Source organism: Perna viridis, chromosome 6, assembly GCF_037379345.1.
Source record: "Perna viridis isolate PV_CMFRI_1.1 ecotype Kerala chromosome 6, ASM3737934v1, whole genome shotgun sequence".
NCBI lineage: Eukaryota > Metazoa > Mollusca > Bivalvia > Mytilida > Mytilidae > Perna > Perna viridis.
Window position 1 is genome coordinate 32300867 of NC_142450.1, and position 16585 is coordinate 32317451.

A 16585-nucleotide genomic window follows, 5' to 3' on the forward strand; every position below is an offset into this window, starting at 1 on the left:
CCATACATTGCTTAATCCGTCCATCGTTTTGAGGCAGGTAACTGAATCATTACTGCCCCCATGTATGAAAGAGGTGTGGACAGTGAATCTCTATGTTTGAAAATGTCTTAAAAAATCATATAGCATTTATATACCACGCGATATTCAGTCAACTTTTTTTCAGCACATCACGATGCATAGCAATAACTGGCTCCGAATAAAGCTCGAAAGCTCCGACTGGTCTGAGTTATTATCAATGAATATAACATGAGACTGAAAGGTCGTACCTATCACCTGTACAATACGTCCAAGTTTCGGCCAGGGCTTTATCATTTCAAAAGCATGCATGGTGGACTTTAGAAGATAACAAGTCACTCTCCATTTTATCCCAACACCTGTTTGTTATCAAGGAACTGTACATATAAAACATTAAATGTGCGATACACGTCCATTTATAGTCGTAACTTCATGCAATCTGTCCACAGTCGCGTCCGTCTAAAGGTACAGCGAAATGGGAATCAAAATGTTCCTTCTGTCTTTAATTGTAACCTTAGTTGGTGGACAATATACCAGTACAAATTATCAACAATGTTTGGCGAATTTAGCTTGTAGCATTAACTACGAAAAGACTTTCCAGGATAAACTAAATAATTTGGGATATCACACAACTCTTCAACTTCAAACCGTGAAACAAAATTTGGATTCTAAGATAGACCCACTTACACAAGAAATAGAGATTCTTAAGAAAAATGCGTCTGCTATTCAGGAAGACACTGCTCGCGAGCTTCAAAATGTTGCACGTACATTAGGCCATGACAAGGCTTTTCTTCATAATCTGAGTGTCGGAGTCTTTGAATTGGCGAATGAAATCCATCAAGAACAGCATGTTCGATTCCAGGACGTCCGGAAATTAATAGAAGAGATGAACTTGGTAAAACAGGCGTTAGGGTTATCCACCAACATGACGGATCTTTTTAATAATGCCTCGTGTGAAGGTAAAGAGTTGTAATTTAAGACATGATTGGGTAAATTAGGTATGTCCACCATTAACAACTATTCCTACACACTACAATTTTCAGAATAAAATAAAATAAATACAACTCCAGACACAAGTCGTGTTTTATTCAAGCCCCAGAAGCAATAACTGTACAAAATGGTCGATCCAAAGTTACTTGCATTTGGCTTGCACAGATTAATTATATTAACTTACGAAAATGGATCATTTCATCATTTCCATTATTACCATTTGTTTTGTTCTATTTCGTCCTTGTAGCACAGCTAAATGCAACAATGCATAATGCAACATTTTATGAATCACAGTACAAACAAGTTTTGAACATGTACAAGAACTTGCAGACGACAGTGACCGACATCAGACGACAGCAACGAGATCTGCTTACGCAGTTACGGGAAAAGATGCATGAAATCAGTCGTCTGCAAAAAGTGTCTACAAATGCGCCACCTATTTCTGGACAAACAAGGTACAATCTACATTAATATACGTACCAAAAACTTTGTTGTTGTTTTGTATTCGTGCTTGAATTTCGGTTTTATATTTTGTTTATTGCACTTCGCGCAATAAAAAATATGCACATGGAAAATTTAAGTTATTTTTCAATAGGCAATTTTTTTATTATTGCCAATTTTTAAATAATTTGGTTCATTCTAGTCATATGAAAAGAATCAGACAAATCTGTAACTAGTCCATTTAGTACCTTCCAACTTTAACAACGTTTTGATGGCAAGCAGTTTGAGCTCTTTTGTTACCAATATAAAAATAATCCGTTTATGAAAAAAATGTGACGGTAGTTAAGTTTTCTTTCATTGCAACTAGAAGCACAAAATGTGGCTATGCTCTGGGAATGGAAGACAGGAGTATTCTAGATTCAGCAATAACAAGCAGCCAAAGTTTTGGAAGCTTTAATGCTGTGAATGCTCGTCTAAATGATGGAGGGGGTTGGTACACTAGTGCTAGAACTACTTCTAGGGACTGGATACAGGTAGACTTAAGGTCTACACATGTACTTACTGGCCTAGCCACACAGGTACACATTATCTTATTAAAAACAGCTTTTTTTCATTGAATATTGAATCATATTTATTGTCTGTCCTCTGCTGAGTAAAAACTTTTGGCTAAAATTGGGAAAATTTTCTTTTCAAATAAATACCAATGGTTGGCACATAAAAACCATTATCATTGGCGTTAAATTGTCTCATTCATTGAACTGTTTTATTACATCTGGTCGAATATTTCTGCCTCATTGTTTGTTTGTTTTTATTCCTCTTTTGAACAAAGTGGCTAGATTTTAAACGTGAATAATACCACTCCTATAGAGATTCTGGAATTTTATTAACTATGTAAACCGTATTTCAGGGAGCCCCTTGCTGTGAGGTATGGGTGTCGAACTTCACCATACTCTACTCAAAAGACTCCCAACATTGGCATGAATATCACCCTGGATGCAACTTAAAGGTACACAATTTGTCTCAATAATTTAATTTTAACCCTGAAGTACAATAATGCTCATATATTTTACCGCACCAATAGAGGAGCAACCATTTGATTTATTTCTTTAAGGGAACCTTTTTTTTTACTCTATCCTGTCCGTGATTTTTTGTTTTGTTTGTTAGATCCTGTTTTTTTTCTACTGACTTACATTCTGCCTCTTTTATTTTACCCATTTTTTCACTCTGAAGTTTCTTAACCGTCATCGTTTTCTGCACTTTTATTTCCTAGCGCCCCTCGCTCATATCCCATAAAAATCAAATAGTTGCTCCCTTACTGAAATAATATCAAATTTGACTGTAATAGGCCAAACTTGTGACCAAGGAGACAATATCAACTTACCAGGTCTAAGATATCAAGAGCAGCACACAGATCTAGAGCAAAACTAAGGTTCTGATGTGGTCTTTTTTTAAATGGTACAAATGTACTTTTAAAGTCTTGCATCGTAATAATATAGACCCCAAGACAGTGACTATCTATATTGATAAAGAACATTTTGGATTAATGATAATGTGCATACAATGATAAAGGTTTTAACGGCTTTTGTATAAAAGACTGTTGAAAACACAGACCTTGATTTCCTAAGACATGGTTAAAAACTTCCTTCTAAAATTTTTCAACCCAGGAGTTTTCTATTTTTCTTTTCACAATTGAAATTAAAAGGAATTGAAAAATTCTTTGATTATATCCCTTAATTATGATTAATGTTTTCAATTTTCTTTATCAGTACATAGAAGGAAACAAAGACCAGACAAGTATTAAATTTCACCTGTTGGATCCTCCAATAGTAGCCAAGAAAGTCAGAATCAATGTCGTTGACTTCCACAAGCAAATCGGAAGTTCTACAAACTACATTGGGATGAGAATGGAGCTGTTTGGCTGTCCTTTATCGAAACCAAAGATTACACAGCCAACCCAATAGACAAATGTTCTTTAAAATAGCAGACAATAAAAGACAACAAAAATTAAACCAGCACTGTGGAGTAGATACAGAAATGTTCAATTCTGACTGAAATACTATGGCATGGTTAGCCACCTGCCCTGCTAATGGACATGATACACCGGTTTAAATCAATTTAAATGAAATGGTGTTTATGTTTGATAACTTTGTAAAAAAAAATAAGAAAACATTGAAAAAACATAAGAAACTTATCAAAACACAATTTCTACATAAGTATCATTAATTTCCTTTCATAGCCTTTTGAGTAGTCTTAAACATGGACAGATAGACTAAGGTACTACATGTATTTAACCATAGCATCCAATCAAAAGGCATGTGTATACCAACAAAGGTAAATTAAAGTATTCATGAAGTTGTTTCTCATACTTCACTGTCACATAGGATACCAAGAAAATGTTGAATGCTTGGTGCTAGTCATAACCCACTCTAACTGGAAATTGATATTGAATATAACCCAAAAATGGCTTACAACATATGCCCAATCTGTATAAAGCCACACACCAGACTAAATTTATGCATTGGGGGCCAAGATTTATGCGATGAAAATTTTCTCAGTCTTTCAATATAAGCCCTACGAAACAGGAAGTTGCTATCAGACATTTGAAATCAAGCTATCCATTTTGAGACGAGATAATTGTGAACAAATTCGGACAGAAAAATGGACTGACATCTCGATTCAAATATACACACCCACTCAATGAGTGGGGGTATAATTTCAAGGATGCAATAGCAGAAAAAAATATTTAGGGGTAAATAATAGCTTTAGAAGTACATGTACTTTCACACTTCTGAGACAGGGACAAATTATAAATACCAAAATCACAAAGTTATATAATTTATTGTTTGTATATTTACAGAGCACTTTATAATGCAGTTTCAATCTGAAACCATAAGTAACAAACATAATATCTCAATATAAAAATTATGAAGAGCAACTGTGAATCTCATTCTATCTCAAAGTCTCTGTAAGTATCAAATCCCAAACAAAACTGTATTCTTATTTTGTGGAAAAATATGGGTCTTCAAAAAACAAATATTTTATTAAGAGAACTTATTTAGCAAATGACTAATAAAAAATGATAGCAGAAAAAAGACCAAATACCATAATAATCCCAGAAAACAGGTTAGATTGCATAGATTAAATACTTAAATTGATTTCCAACTTCTTACACTATACCATAAACAACTGGTAATTTTACTGTAGAAAATGTGAATAATTCATTGAATTTATATAAATTCTTCAATTATCAAATATTAAGACTTGATAATCTGCCTGTCATATCATGAACTATCAATATTTCCTCATAATATACAGTATACATATGTAAAAAGTAATTCATAACTCCATAATTTTCTAAATGCTAGCATGAACATACAGTTTCATTACCTAAATCATGCCTGAATTGACCAATTCAGAAACTGTATGGCATTTTAGGACAGCTACTGTTCATGAAGCTCCTAATAGGTCCACATGAATTCTACAAATATACATTTTTTATAAGGACGAAAGTTGAATTTCCGAATTGGTCAATTCTGTAGTACAAGATCATTTGGACATGCAATATACTGATCATTAAAATAAAGAGCAACAACCATCTCTAGGATGCTATATAGGACAAACATTGATCAAAATATCACATCATAATTAACTAAATTACACCAAATATATTAAAAATGTGCTTCTTTTTCATCTCTGACCAGATCTTCATTATTTTTAAAGTTGATTAATGTATATAAATTTAAACAATTTCAGCTTTCATTGTACATTTTTTTTTATCACCAATTTAAACATAAAATTACATATTTTTATTGCTACAATGTTTGATGATTTAGAAAGAAAAAAATGCTTTGCAGGATGCAGCTTGAGAGCACCCAAGTTGGAAGTTGTGTGGACACAACATTAAAACCTCATATTGCAGTTACTAAAAAAAAGATATAAATAAAAATTTTACATTATTTCCAATTGGATTTCTCAAGTCCATAAACAAAAAAACATCAAAAACGGTTTTTAATGATAATTATCATTCACTTAAAAATTCTTAATTTAACAATACCAGTAATCATAATTACGGGACAAAATGTGATAACAGATGGCACTATTACAGCTGATGCTCTTCATGATCACATTTATAACAAAAGTAGTCATAATCTTATCAACCCTATTCTCAAGTACATAATTTTAGCCTGTAGCAGCTGCTAAAACTGTTACTCCAGCCATCACATATTTGCGAACTTCACCATTAAAGGACCACGAGTGGTCTATCACCATCAACACATGACTTCTTACATTTCTTTTCTCACATGAAAACAATGGTTGAGTGTTAAGCCAAGTCTTATTCATTGTGTTATCTCTTAGAAAGGGTTCCTCTCTCCAAAAAACAATTTTGGAGTTTCAAGCCAAATCTTCTTCATTGTGTCGTCTCCAAGAAGGGATTCCATTCACAGGTAAACAATTTTGGAGTTTCAAGCCAAGTCTATTTCATTGTGTAATCTTCAAGAAAGGATTCCTGAACTTTCAGCTGACAAATTGTCGTCCTAGTCTGGCATCTGTCTTAAGGCAAGCATTAAACATTTCATGGCTACCTTGGGTGTCCACTTTCGTAATGACATGTCGACTTTCGGCATCCTCAATTAGACTTTTCCAAGCTGAGTCTCCCTTCTAAAAAATACATTTAAATCAATCAGTCCATTTCAAGGAAAAAAAACATCAATTGATAAAACTGTAGTTTAAAATTCATTGGCATATACTTCATACTATTTAGTATAGAAAGAGTAAGGAGGTAATCAATCAGAACATACGGAGTCTGATTTAAAATTGCCATATCATCCCAAGGACCTATCATTTCTAATATGAGAGCTGCATATTTGGCAGAGAATACCAAAATCTTTAAAATGATAAAGGTCGAATCAAACTGTCAGAACTTATGCTTGCATTTCATTGTAGATGTAACCAAGTACAAGTTAACTTTTCCATTTTGACATTTAAGGTCACGAACCTTTCAGCAAACTAAATATTTCAGACTGATTAAAACATTTATAGACTTAAATCTAAGAACTCTGCCACAGAACAGAAGGTCCTATTTTTTATTCATTTTAAGAATTACACAGATGAAACATTATACTTGTGACATCTTTATTTCCAATTATTTACCTTGAGGGAGTCCAAACACCCTATAACATAAAGAGCTGACTTTCCTCGTGTCAAAGCAACATTCATTCGTTTACTGTTGGCCAGGAAACTGAAATATTAATAATACAATATCTATGATTTTTTGTTCTTGAGAAAACTAAAATTACAAACAAGTTGGAAAATTAACAGGAAAGGGAGGATTTTAGTTTAGTATGAAGATAATAGTAATCTTAGAATCTCATTTCCTGTTACCCTGGGCTAGTGAAATGGTGGTGTGGGAAAGTTAAAATTTACTACTTTCCATTTAGCAAGTAGAAAACACAACTTCTATTTTTGTGACAAGATTTGAAAATCAGGTATTGATAGTGTGCAAATACAGTCAAACTTGCCTATAAGGGATAATACAAGTTTGCTACAAAAGTAATTTGCTATATTGTTATAGCAAAGTTTGTTATATAATTAAGTGAATTCATTAGAGGGAAGCTACACAATGTGTTAATATTTCAATTATGTACATAACACATTCACGACAAGTTATTTAGACATTATCTAAGAAACTTTAAATGTTTGTTTTTGTTTTCTCTGATAAATATTTTTTTCATTCTCAGAAAAAGGTTTTACATCAACATTATCGTGTCGTTCTAATACACAACAAATAGTTCCTAAAACTTGTAAACCATCCATGTTTGTGAGCGTAATAACTTTGTTGAGTTTGTCATAATTTTGGAAATTCATGTATCAGTGTCATATTTCGTAATTATAATGTATTAAAATAAACCAATTGTGTGAGAGATGAGTGGAGTTTGTCTTGCATGCTACACACGCATTTATGTCTAAGTCTGTACAATGTATCATTAGTTATAGATTAGATTTGATAGCCAAAACAATTCGTTTAGTTCCCAGGCCATAAAATTACACCAATACTATATTATAGTAATAGTAATAGCACTTATAATATGTCATCATCTGACTTTAATTCTGCAGCCATTTTTCATTATTATTATTATTATTATTACAAGGCATTTTTAAAGCAAGCATGTTATATAATAATTCAATTACTCTAAGCATTTTACATATACACAAATTATACATATAAGAAAAAACTAGTTAAAAAATAAAGATAGAAGACTGTAACAAATATAAAAAGAGAAATTGATTAAATGAAATAAAATTTTAAAAGAAAAAACTTACGACACTAAAATCTTCCTTCATAATAAAATTTGAACAATAATAGCCGCTGCTATAAAATTTACAAAAAATTTACTAAAAATAGACAAGGAAATGTCACTGCAGATACGAGTCCAATAAAAGTATAACATGGCTATTATCTAAGGACTGTGTAATTCTAAAATAAACAATACTGTAGAAAATCAAATAAAAACAGTCAATCATAGATATGTTAGACTATAAGTAATCTACGAAAGCAAATTTAAACAAATATGTCTCGAGTCCTTTTTTAAATGTGCATTTCTTCATTGTCAACAATAACTAAATCCTCCATTGTGACATTGTTATGGATATTAATAAGGTTTGCTAAGAGTTTACCATTATCATCACTATCATTGTACGATTTCATGCTTTAAGGAATTTTTTAAATTGTTCTTCAAGTGGTCATAAGAATTTCAAATCTTACAGCAACATCCTTTTTTAGCTCATTGTTCATCTCATCACATTGTAAGATTTCATAAAGAAACCCATAGAAATAGCTTTTTTTTTTTCTTTTTTTTAGATTAATCAACAGGATCAATATATACTTCGCTGTATCAGAAAATTCAGTAAAAGCCCATTCGCTATATTCTACTTAATCATAATGACTTACTAATTACCTTGGCCAGGGATTTTTAAAAAATTCACGATAAGCATAAATTTGTTGTACTTCATATGATGTGAAAAAAAATATTTTGAAACTTTACATGTACTTGTATGACAAAATTTAATATCCTAAAAAGCCTCTTTCAAGGAAGAGATTAATAACATGAATATGTAATGAAAATTTTATTTTTAAAATGACATGAAATCAAGTTTGGTGACCCCTAATTTTTAATGTCAAATAAGAATTTTTACAATTTTTTTTTTAATGAAATTCTAGACCAGTTTTTAATTATTGGAAAAAATGGTATATTTCCCCATAAAATCTTTTTGAAATTATGTAAACAATTACCATTTTGGCTAAGTTATTTTTTGTTAAAATTTTCTCAAAATCCTATGAATGGTTTATGAGGAACTGAACTAACAAAGTTTAGCATGTAAAACCCTCAATTTGGATGATCTCCTTTTTGAGTCCTCTGATAGTAATCATTCATTCACGCACATCTACATAATATACCCAACCGTTCTATAAAGCAAAATCCCTTAGGCAGTTGAAAAAAAATTGCACTTACAAAAAATGCAAAAAGATAAACAGACAGAGTGATAACTCTTATACTTCCCAAACTTTGTTTGAAGGAGAAATTAGAATATTATGTATGATCTGCCTTAATTCACTATTTGATACATACCCAATACCACCTGATGAGTTTTTAGCCCTAGTGCAGCTAAGTATGATCACTTCTTTTTCTCGTCCCTGGAATCCATCCACTGTGTTTACTTCTACGTGATCCAATTGGCTGAAATGGAAAATAAATATCCTACTACTTAGTACAGGCTGTAAATAATGGATCTACAAGAAGCTATTGCAGGTGTCTGATAAAATTAAGATGACACAACTCAGCCCTTTCTATTCAGGAAAAGTTTCAGACAATTATCAATAATAGTGAATTGAAAGTCAAAAATAGTCTTTTTAGCTTTCTCAAGCTGGACTCTTGACCTTATTGTACTATTGTCACAAGCATCATTTAATCAATAGAGAGCATCTTAGTTATCTACTTGGTTTATATATCAAAACACAAATCCCTCATAGTCATTTTTCAGCTCACCTGGCCAAAGGCCATGTGAGCTATTGCCATCACTTGGCGTCTGTCGTCGTCTGTCATCATCTGTCGTTGTCGTTAACAATTTTTCAAAACTCTTCTCCTCTGACACTATTTCACCAATTGGAACCAAACTTGATATGAATGTTCCTTGGGGCATCCTGCATAGAACTGATATGGGGATTTTTGATCTGTTGAAAAACATGGCCGCCGTTACTAAGAATAGAACATAGGGGTCAGACAGTAATTTTTCGCATATATCTCTACAACAGTTAGGTTTGGCTAAATTCTGACATGGGATAAAAGTGTTCAGCATGATGAGATCTATCTGAGGTCAAATTTTCATTTTAATCTATTAAGGTCTCACTAACCACTTCTAACGTTTCCATTACTTTACATGTTAAAAAAGTAATTTTCAAAGTCTCACTGTGAATTCCCAGGCCAAATGACATCTTAAAGCTGCATACCGTTGCGAAGCTTGGAAAATAAGGTTTCCAAAATCATTATGCTAATGGTACGATCATAGTAGAAATTCTTCACAAAATTTACTTGAATAAATAATACTGAAAATCCACATTTTTACCTGTTCTGCTAACTGACAGCATGGAGGCAAATTACTCACACATGTAAACAATATTCATACACTTTTGTAGTTAATTACATATATGATCTTAAAGTACACATTCTCAGCTTTATTTTGACTACTTTTAATCATAATACACACAAATAATGCACTTACAATGCATATGTCTAGGTTCAGTGTGTTTTTGGTACTACATAGGGGGGTGGCCATTTGACCCGGAAGTGGTTAGTGAGACCTAAGCCACGTTGGAGTTATTGCCCTTTTTGAAAGTTTTTGCTATTTTTAATTTTATTTCTTTAAAAAATCTTCTCCTCTGACACGATTTTACCAATAAAAACAAAAACTCAAGTGTTCCTTGGGGTATCCTGCATAGAATTGAAGTGGGTTTTTTTGATCCATCAAAAAACATGGCCACTGTTACTAAAAATAGAACATAGGGGTCAGACAGTAGTTTTTTGCATATATCTCCAAAACCATTCAATAGCTGAAATGATCCTTATTTATAGAACTACAAAAGGCATAAAATTTTCAGACGCTTTCTTACAAGAGTTATTGCCATTGACAGGGGAAAATAACAGGTTTTTTTTTTTTTTTTGTTTTTTTTTTTAAAGTTTTCAGCCAATGTCTTGAAAACTATGATAGATTTAGACTTTCATTTACTGAAATGATCCTTATGATAAGTCCTATCAAAGTTTTATTGAGTCAAAATTGTTGGTCAACTTCTTGTTTAATATATTGCCCTTGAAAGGCAAATTTCAATCAGATTCAGGCTCCTGGGAACCTCGTGTTTACTATTCAAGGGCAACATCTCCAATATTGGTCAACAGATCTTTACGAAAATTTTGGCATAAGTTGGTTCTCACCATGCTGAAAAATTTTACCTTGTCAGAATTTAGCTCGACCCATTTGTTTATCAGTTACTTCCAAAAATTCAATTTGACACCCTAAGGTCTATTCTTAGTTACACTGGCCATGGTTTTTGTCAGATCAATACCCCACACAAAGATTTTTAAGGATATTGTAAGTTATATTTATGCCAGTTTGGTTACAATCCATCTAGTAGTTCAGGAGGAGAAGATTTTCAAAGTTGGAAATACAAAAATTCTGGAAAAAAATCCATTTCAGTACCCATATATTCTCCTATCAAGGGATCTTTCTGAAAATTTCGGCATGGGTCAATTCAGTCAAGCTGAACCATTTCACTCCCGGATGACTCCTTTTGAGTTATGTGCATAATTCTGCAATTTGACCCCTTTAGTCAATTTATAGTCATGGTGGCCATATTTTTCTCAAAACAGATTGTTGAAGATGTACTAAATAACAATTATGCTAAATTTTGTTTCAATCCATCTAGTAGTTTACAGGGAGATTTTCAAAGTTGGAAATGTAAATTTCGGGAAAAAAAACATTTAAGAACCCATTACTCATTTATTTGTCAATGAATCTTTCTGAAAATTCTGGTGTAGGTCCACCCTATCATGCTGAACAAGCTAGATTTAGCTAAACCCCCAACTGTTTTTGAGTTATGTGCATAAATCTGCAATTTGACCCCTATGGTCTATTTTTAGTAATGGTGCCCATGTTTTTTGCCAGATCATAAATCTCCAAACAAGGATGGTTAAAAATACCTTTAGGAATATTTATCTAAAGTTTGGTTGCAATCTGTTCAGTAGTTTCAGAGGAGATGTTTGAGTTTACAGATGATAGATACATAGTGATGGTAATAGGTCACATGGCCTTTCAGCCAGGTGAGCTAAAAATGAAATGGAATTAAGTGTTTCCCTAAAATTTGGCAAAATTTACACATTTTTACTCCATTTTGCACTAAGGTTTCCATGCTTTACATGCATGAATTGCAAAAAGGTTTTTATAAGCCCATATCTTGCTAAATTATATACTAGTATGTAAAATCCATACTGATTTTATTAAGTTTATTTTCAAAGCTGAATTTGATATAAACCGAATAAACCACTTTTCTTGTTTGCCTAAACTAAAATACCTTGACTTTAAACCCTCCATAATAATTTTCTTCTGCTGTTGATAAGGAGCTATTATGCCAATTTCTTTCTGTTGTAAACTGCCCCTCTTTATCAGGAACTCACATAGTTCTATAGTAAACTCAGCTTCAATAGAGTTAATAATGGCTCTGAAAAAATATTAAACTTCAGAGAACTACCATGTATTGACATAATTTACATTTATATTAAAGCTGTATTAGCTGCCAAATTTGTTCAGTTTTGATTCTACTGAATTTTGCTGATAAAATGAAAAAAATTTGTAGTAATGCCCTTGAAGCAATAAATGTTGATAATACCTACAGAATATTGTAAAAACAACATTTTTTCAATCAAAGAAGATCGATAGCTCAGATCTAATTATTTTTCGCCTTTACTTCCGAAGATTGCCAACAGGACATTAGCCCGGGTTAAAAATACTTAACCTTGGTAAAAAAATAATAACAATAACGGATACACAGGTTAGCATGTGTCTTGTTTACATTTCATTTCATCCATTTCTTGATTAGTTTTCAAATAAATATAGACAGTTACTGACCATATTTGTGCCACATTATATCACAATACGTAAATTTCAAAAGGATCCTTGCATTATATTCGAACTTTTTTCTTTTACGGCTTGAGTCCGACAGTCTTCTTTGCCAATGATTGACACTTTCGCTTTGCAATCAGATTTGCTTTTAAAAAAAGCGACCCTTACAGCACATGCATGGATTAAGGTCACCAGAAGTCACATGCATACAAATTTATCTATTGATTGAAATTATATAGGAAAAGTGTAAATTAGTAGAATTAAGGCATATTTCAACAGAAATTTTTTTACGAAAATGACAGCTAATGCAGCTTTAAAAATAAACATATAATGTTTGTACAATGAAACATACAAGGCTTGTCTCTGTTTTACCATTTAAATTAAGCTTGTAAATCATATCAATTAACTGTAATTCTCTTTTTAAGTCCATTGTTACATAAAACACAAAGAATAATAATAAATACATGTAAATTACTGTTAAGAAACAGATCATTAAGTTGTTTATTATATCTACATCTTGAACTACAGAACCAAGTACATTTCATGTTTCCTGTTCTATGTTTACCACACAATTATTGTGTATGATAAAAACCTTGATTTCAATGTAAACTTTGATGAACCTTATAGAATGAGAATCATATGTGCAAAAAGGTTTAAAACTTAAGGAAGTAGACCTAGGGTAAGGGACATAACTCTTGAAATCAGTGATATGTTTGTATCATATTCAATTTCACCAAAGTCTCTTAAGCTATCAAATGAAACAGAATAAAATCAGTCCAAGTAACTTTGATGCTTACATGAGATAAATGTAAAATCCTGAATACAAACATTCCAATGATTTGTAAAAGGTGTCCCTTACTCTAGGTCTTCCTCCTGAATGTAGATCAACAATCCAACATTTATAGAAAACAGACAAAACAGGTGAAGAAAAGAAAGTGATACAAGTACAACAGAACAGAACAATCAGATGAAGTATATTAACTAATTTGACACTTAAGTGCGACAACTGTTTATGTAACAACAGCAGCATTGGTAGAAGCAATATTGCATTGAAGTAGAAGTTTTCATGCAAAATGTAAAATGAAAAAGATTTTGCACCATTCATTGAGAGGAGATTTTAAATAAACAGCTGGACTCAAGTAACACCTGTACTACTTTTTATACCTCCACTTTGTATTTTGACAGAAGCCATATATAGGTATGCCATATCATATGTATCACATTTAATTTCAAACTCAATCTACATTAACTACCAGCTTAACAATTATTTTTACATTTTAACCACATGGTATTTGGGGTGAATGTAGTGGGTATCCTTAAGTGGGCCTTGCCCACAGTTTTTCTTGTTACATTGTTTTCCAAAATCTCTTAATCTAGAAATATGAAAACAAAACAAAAAAAAAAGCAAGAAATCTCTGAGTAACGTTACACCAGTGATAACCCTGCTTTCTATTTTGATATAAGGAAATTAATGTTTATTTTGGCATATAAGAAGTAGGTGTCATACAAGTATGAAACAGACCCCACAATACAGTATATCTATATGAAGCTTTGCATAAATATCAGCAACCTGTGATTAAACCAAGAAAAATGTGATGAAATTTTTGTATATTATCACTGTAAAAGGAAACTTAAAATTTTTTTGGACAACAGGAAGTAGACAAGATACAGTATACCCATATGAAGCTTTGTGTAAAATATCAACAGCTCGAGATTTTACACAAGCTAAAAAATTGGTTAAAACGCAATTTTATCCCAGGTAGGTACGAATAATCTTAAGGATCATTTCACAACTTGAAAGTTTCTTTCTATCTAATTTAGATTTCAAAATATTGGCTGAAAACTGCTAAAATCATCATTTTTCCTCTATACAAGTTCTTAAAAGTCAATTCCACACCCCCAACTATTCATTTCATTTTCAATTAAAGAACCTTAGTGAGCACGCTCACATACCCTATGCGTCCCCATGCTGGATACTAAAGTAAATTTTTTCATAAGAAAAATACATGTAGAAGGACCCTGATAAAAAAAGGAACAAGAGTGTTTTTTAGGCTTTGGACCTTTATCTTCGAACTAACTTCTGTTACTCAGAATGGTAGTTTAAAACTTCAGACTGTGATTCTTTGAGTTTTAGATAATCCATAGTAAATATCATTGTTGCGGAACAAAACATACACTTGACCTATAACTTATCATGGTAAATTTATATACCAAAAATCATGTCATAATCTGCAAGTGCTCAGAAAAAAAAGTCAGAAAAACGGCAATTTATGTGAATTTAGCTAAGTTTAAGGCCCATAATTTTGGTAAAAATCATTGGACCAGAACCAACAAGAATGCTACATGTAGCCATACGTCCCCCATCGCTGTAGAAAGAGTTGAATTACAAATGTTTGACACTTGTATAAATAGCAGATTCAAACTTATGTGCTTTCATAAGTACATGTGGTGATTCAAGGTTAATGTATCTTAAAATGAATCAAATTAAGTCAGGTTAAGAATTCTTCATACAATGAAAAAAAATCCACAAAAAAGAATGTGAAAAATGAACAAAGTCCCATAACTTCCATCAAAATTGTCAAATCAAAATAGTGGTTAAGTATGATCAACTACATATGGTGACAAACAATCCTACAAGATTTGGTCTAATTCCGTTCAGTGGTTTCTGAGGAGTTGTGTCCACAAGATGTTTCTATTGCGAATAATGTGAAAAATGAACAAAGTCCCATAACTCCCATAAAATTGTTGAATCAAAACAAAGGTTAAGTAGAGTGAACTACATATAGTGACAAACAATCCTACAAAATTTGGTCAAATTCCGTTCCATGGTTTCTGAGGAGTTGTGTCCACAAGATGTTCCTACTGCGAATAATGTGAAAAATGAACAAAGTCCCATAACTCCCATAAAAATTGTTGAATCAAAATAAAGGTTATATAAGGTGAACTACATATAGTGACAAATAATCCTACAAAATTTGGTCAAATTCTGTTCCATGGTTTCTGAGGAGTTGCGTCCACAAGGTGTTCCTATGCAAATAATGTGAAAAATGTACAAAGTCCTATGACTCTAATCAAAATTGTCGCATCAAAATGGCAGTTATGTATAATGAACTACATATGGTGACAAACAATCATACAAAATTTGGTCAAATTCCATACAGTGGTTTCTGAGGAGTTGCGTCCACAATGTGTTTCTATTGCGAATAATGTGAAAAATGAACAAAGTCCCATAACTCCCATTAAAATTGTTGAATCAAACTAGTGGTTAAGTAAGGTAAACTACATATAATGACAAATAATCCTACAAAATTTAGTCAAATTCCATTCAGTGGTTTCTGAGGAGTTGCGTCCACAAGGTGTTCCTATTGCATATATTGTGAAAGTGAACAAAGTCCCATACATCCAAATTGTTGAATCATAATGGCAGTTAAGTATGGTGAACTACATATGGTGACAAACAATCCTACAAAATTTGGTCAAATTCCGTGCTGCGTTTTCTGAGGAGTTGCGTCCACAATGTGTTCCTATTGCGAATAATGTGAAAAATGAACAAAGTCCCATAACTCCCATAAAAATTGTCAATTCATCCATACAAGAAGTCACGATGACTTAAGTTGCAAATCAACAAACTTAATATATGGATTAGAATGCAACTTATGTGGTTTAGTATATGTCAGAGAAACGCAAGAACGATTAAACAAAAGAATGTGCAGTCATCGTTCGGGAATTAACACCACCAAAGTCCCAACAGTTTATCAATACTTTAATCAACAAGATCATTCAATCCTCTCCATGAAAGTTCATATTTTAGAAAAAATTTACCATCCTAAGAACAGTCCCGTTCTTAGTAAAAACTATCGTAGGGAAAGAAAGGAGTACTGGATATGCAGACTAGGTACTGCAATACCTTACGGATGCAATGACAACATCAAAAGTATAGGAAACCTTTCAAGCCAATATAACAATAGCA

The 16585-nt window shown here is 32.3% G+C and overlaps 2 protein-coding genes across 7 annotated transcripts in view; one reads left to right on the forward strand and one right to left on the reverse strand.

Annotated features, from left to right (window-relative positions):
* The first annotated feature begins 455 nt into the window (after window positions 1-455).
* Window positions 456-3764, forward strand: LOC148614591 (uncharacterized). Its single transcript, XM_088586195.1, has 5 exons — window positions 456-974; window positions 1253-1460; window positions 1814-2024; window positions 2354-2452; window positions 3213-3764. The coding sequence occupies exons 1-5, from the start codon at window positions 491-493 to the stop codon at window positions 3405-3407; spliced, it is 1197 nt and encodes a 398-aa protein (XP_088442321.1). The 5' UTR covers window positions 456-490; the 3' UTR covers window positions 3408-3764.
* Window positions 3765-4268: 504 nt separating this feature from the next.
* Window positions 4269-16585, reverse strand: part of LOC148614592 (uncharacterized) — a 56018-nt gene continuing 43701 nt past the window's right edge. For all 6 annotated transcript variants that reach the window (XM_088588779.1, XM_088588780.1, XM_088588775.1 and 3 more), the window contains 4 exons: window positions 12068-12214; window positions 9075-9182; window positions 6598-6685; window positions 4269-6105 (listed from right to left, as the gene is read on the reverse strand). In XM_088588779.1, coding sequence (XP_088444905.1) covers window positions 5962-6105; window positions 6598-6685; window positions 9075-9182; window positions 12068-12214 — 487 coding nt within the window. In that variant the 3' untranslated portion in view covers window positions 4269-5961. The remainder of the gene's footprint in view (window positions 6106-6597; window positions 6686-9074; window positions 9183-12067; window positions 12215-16585) is intronic.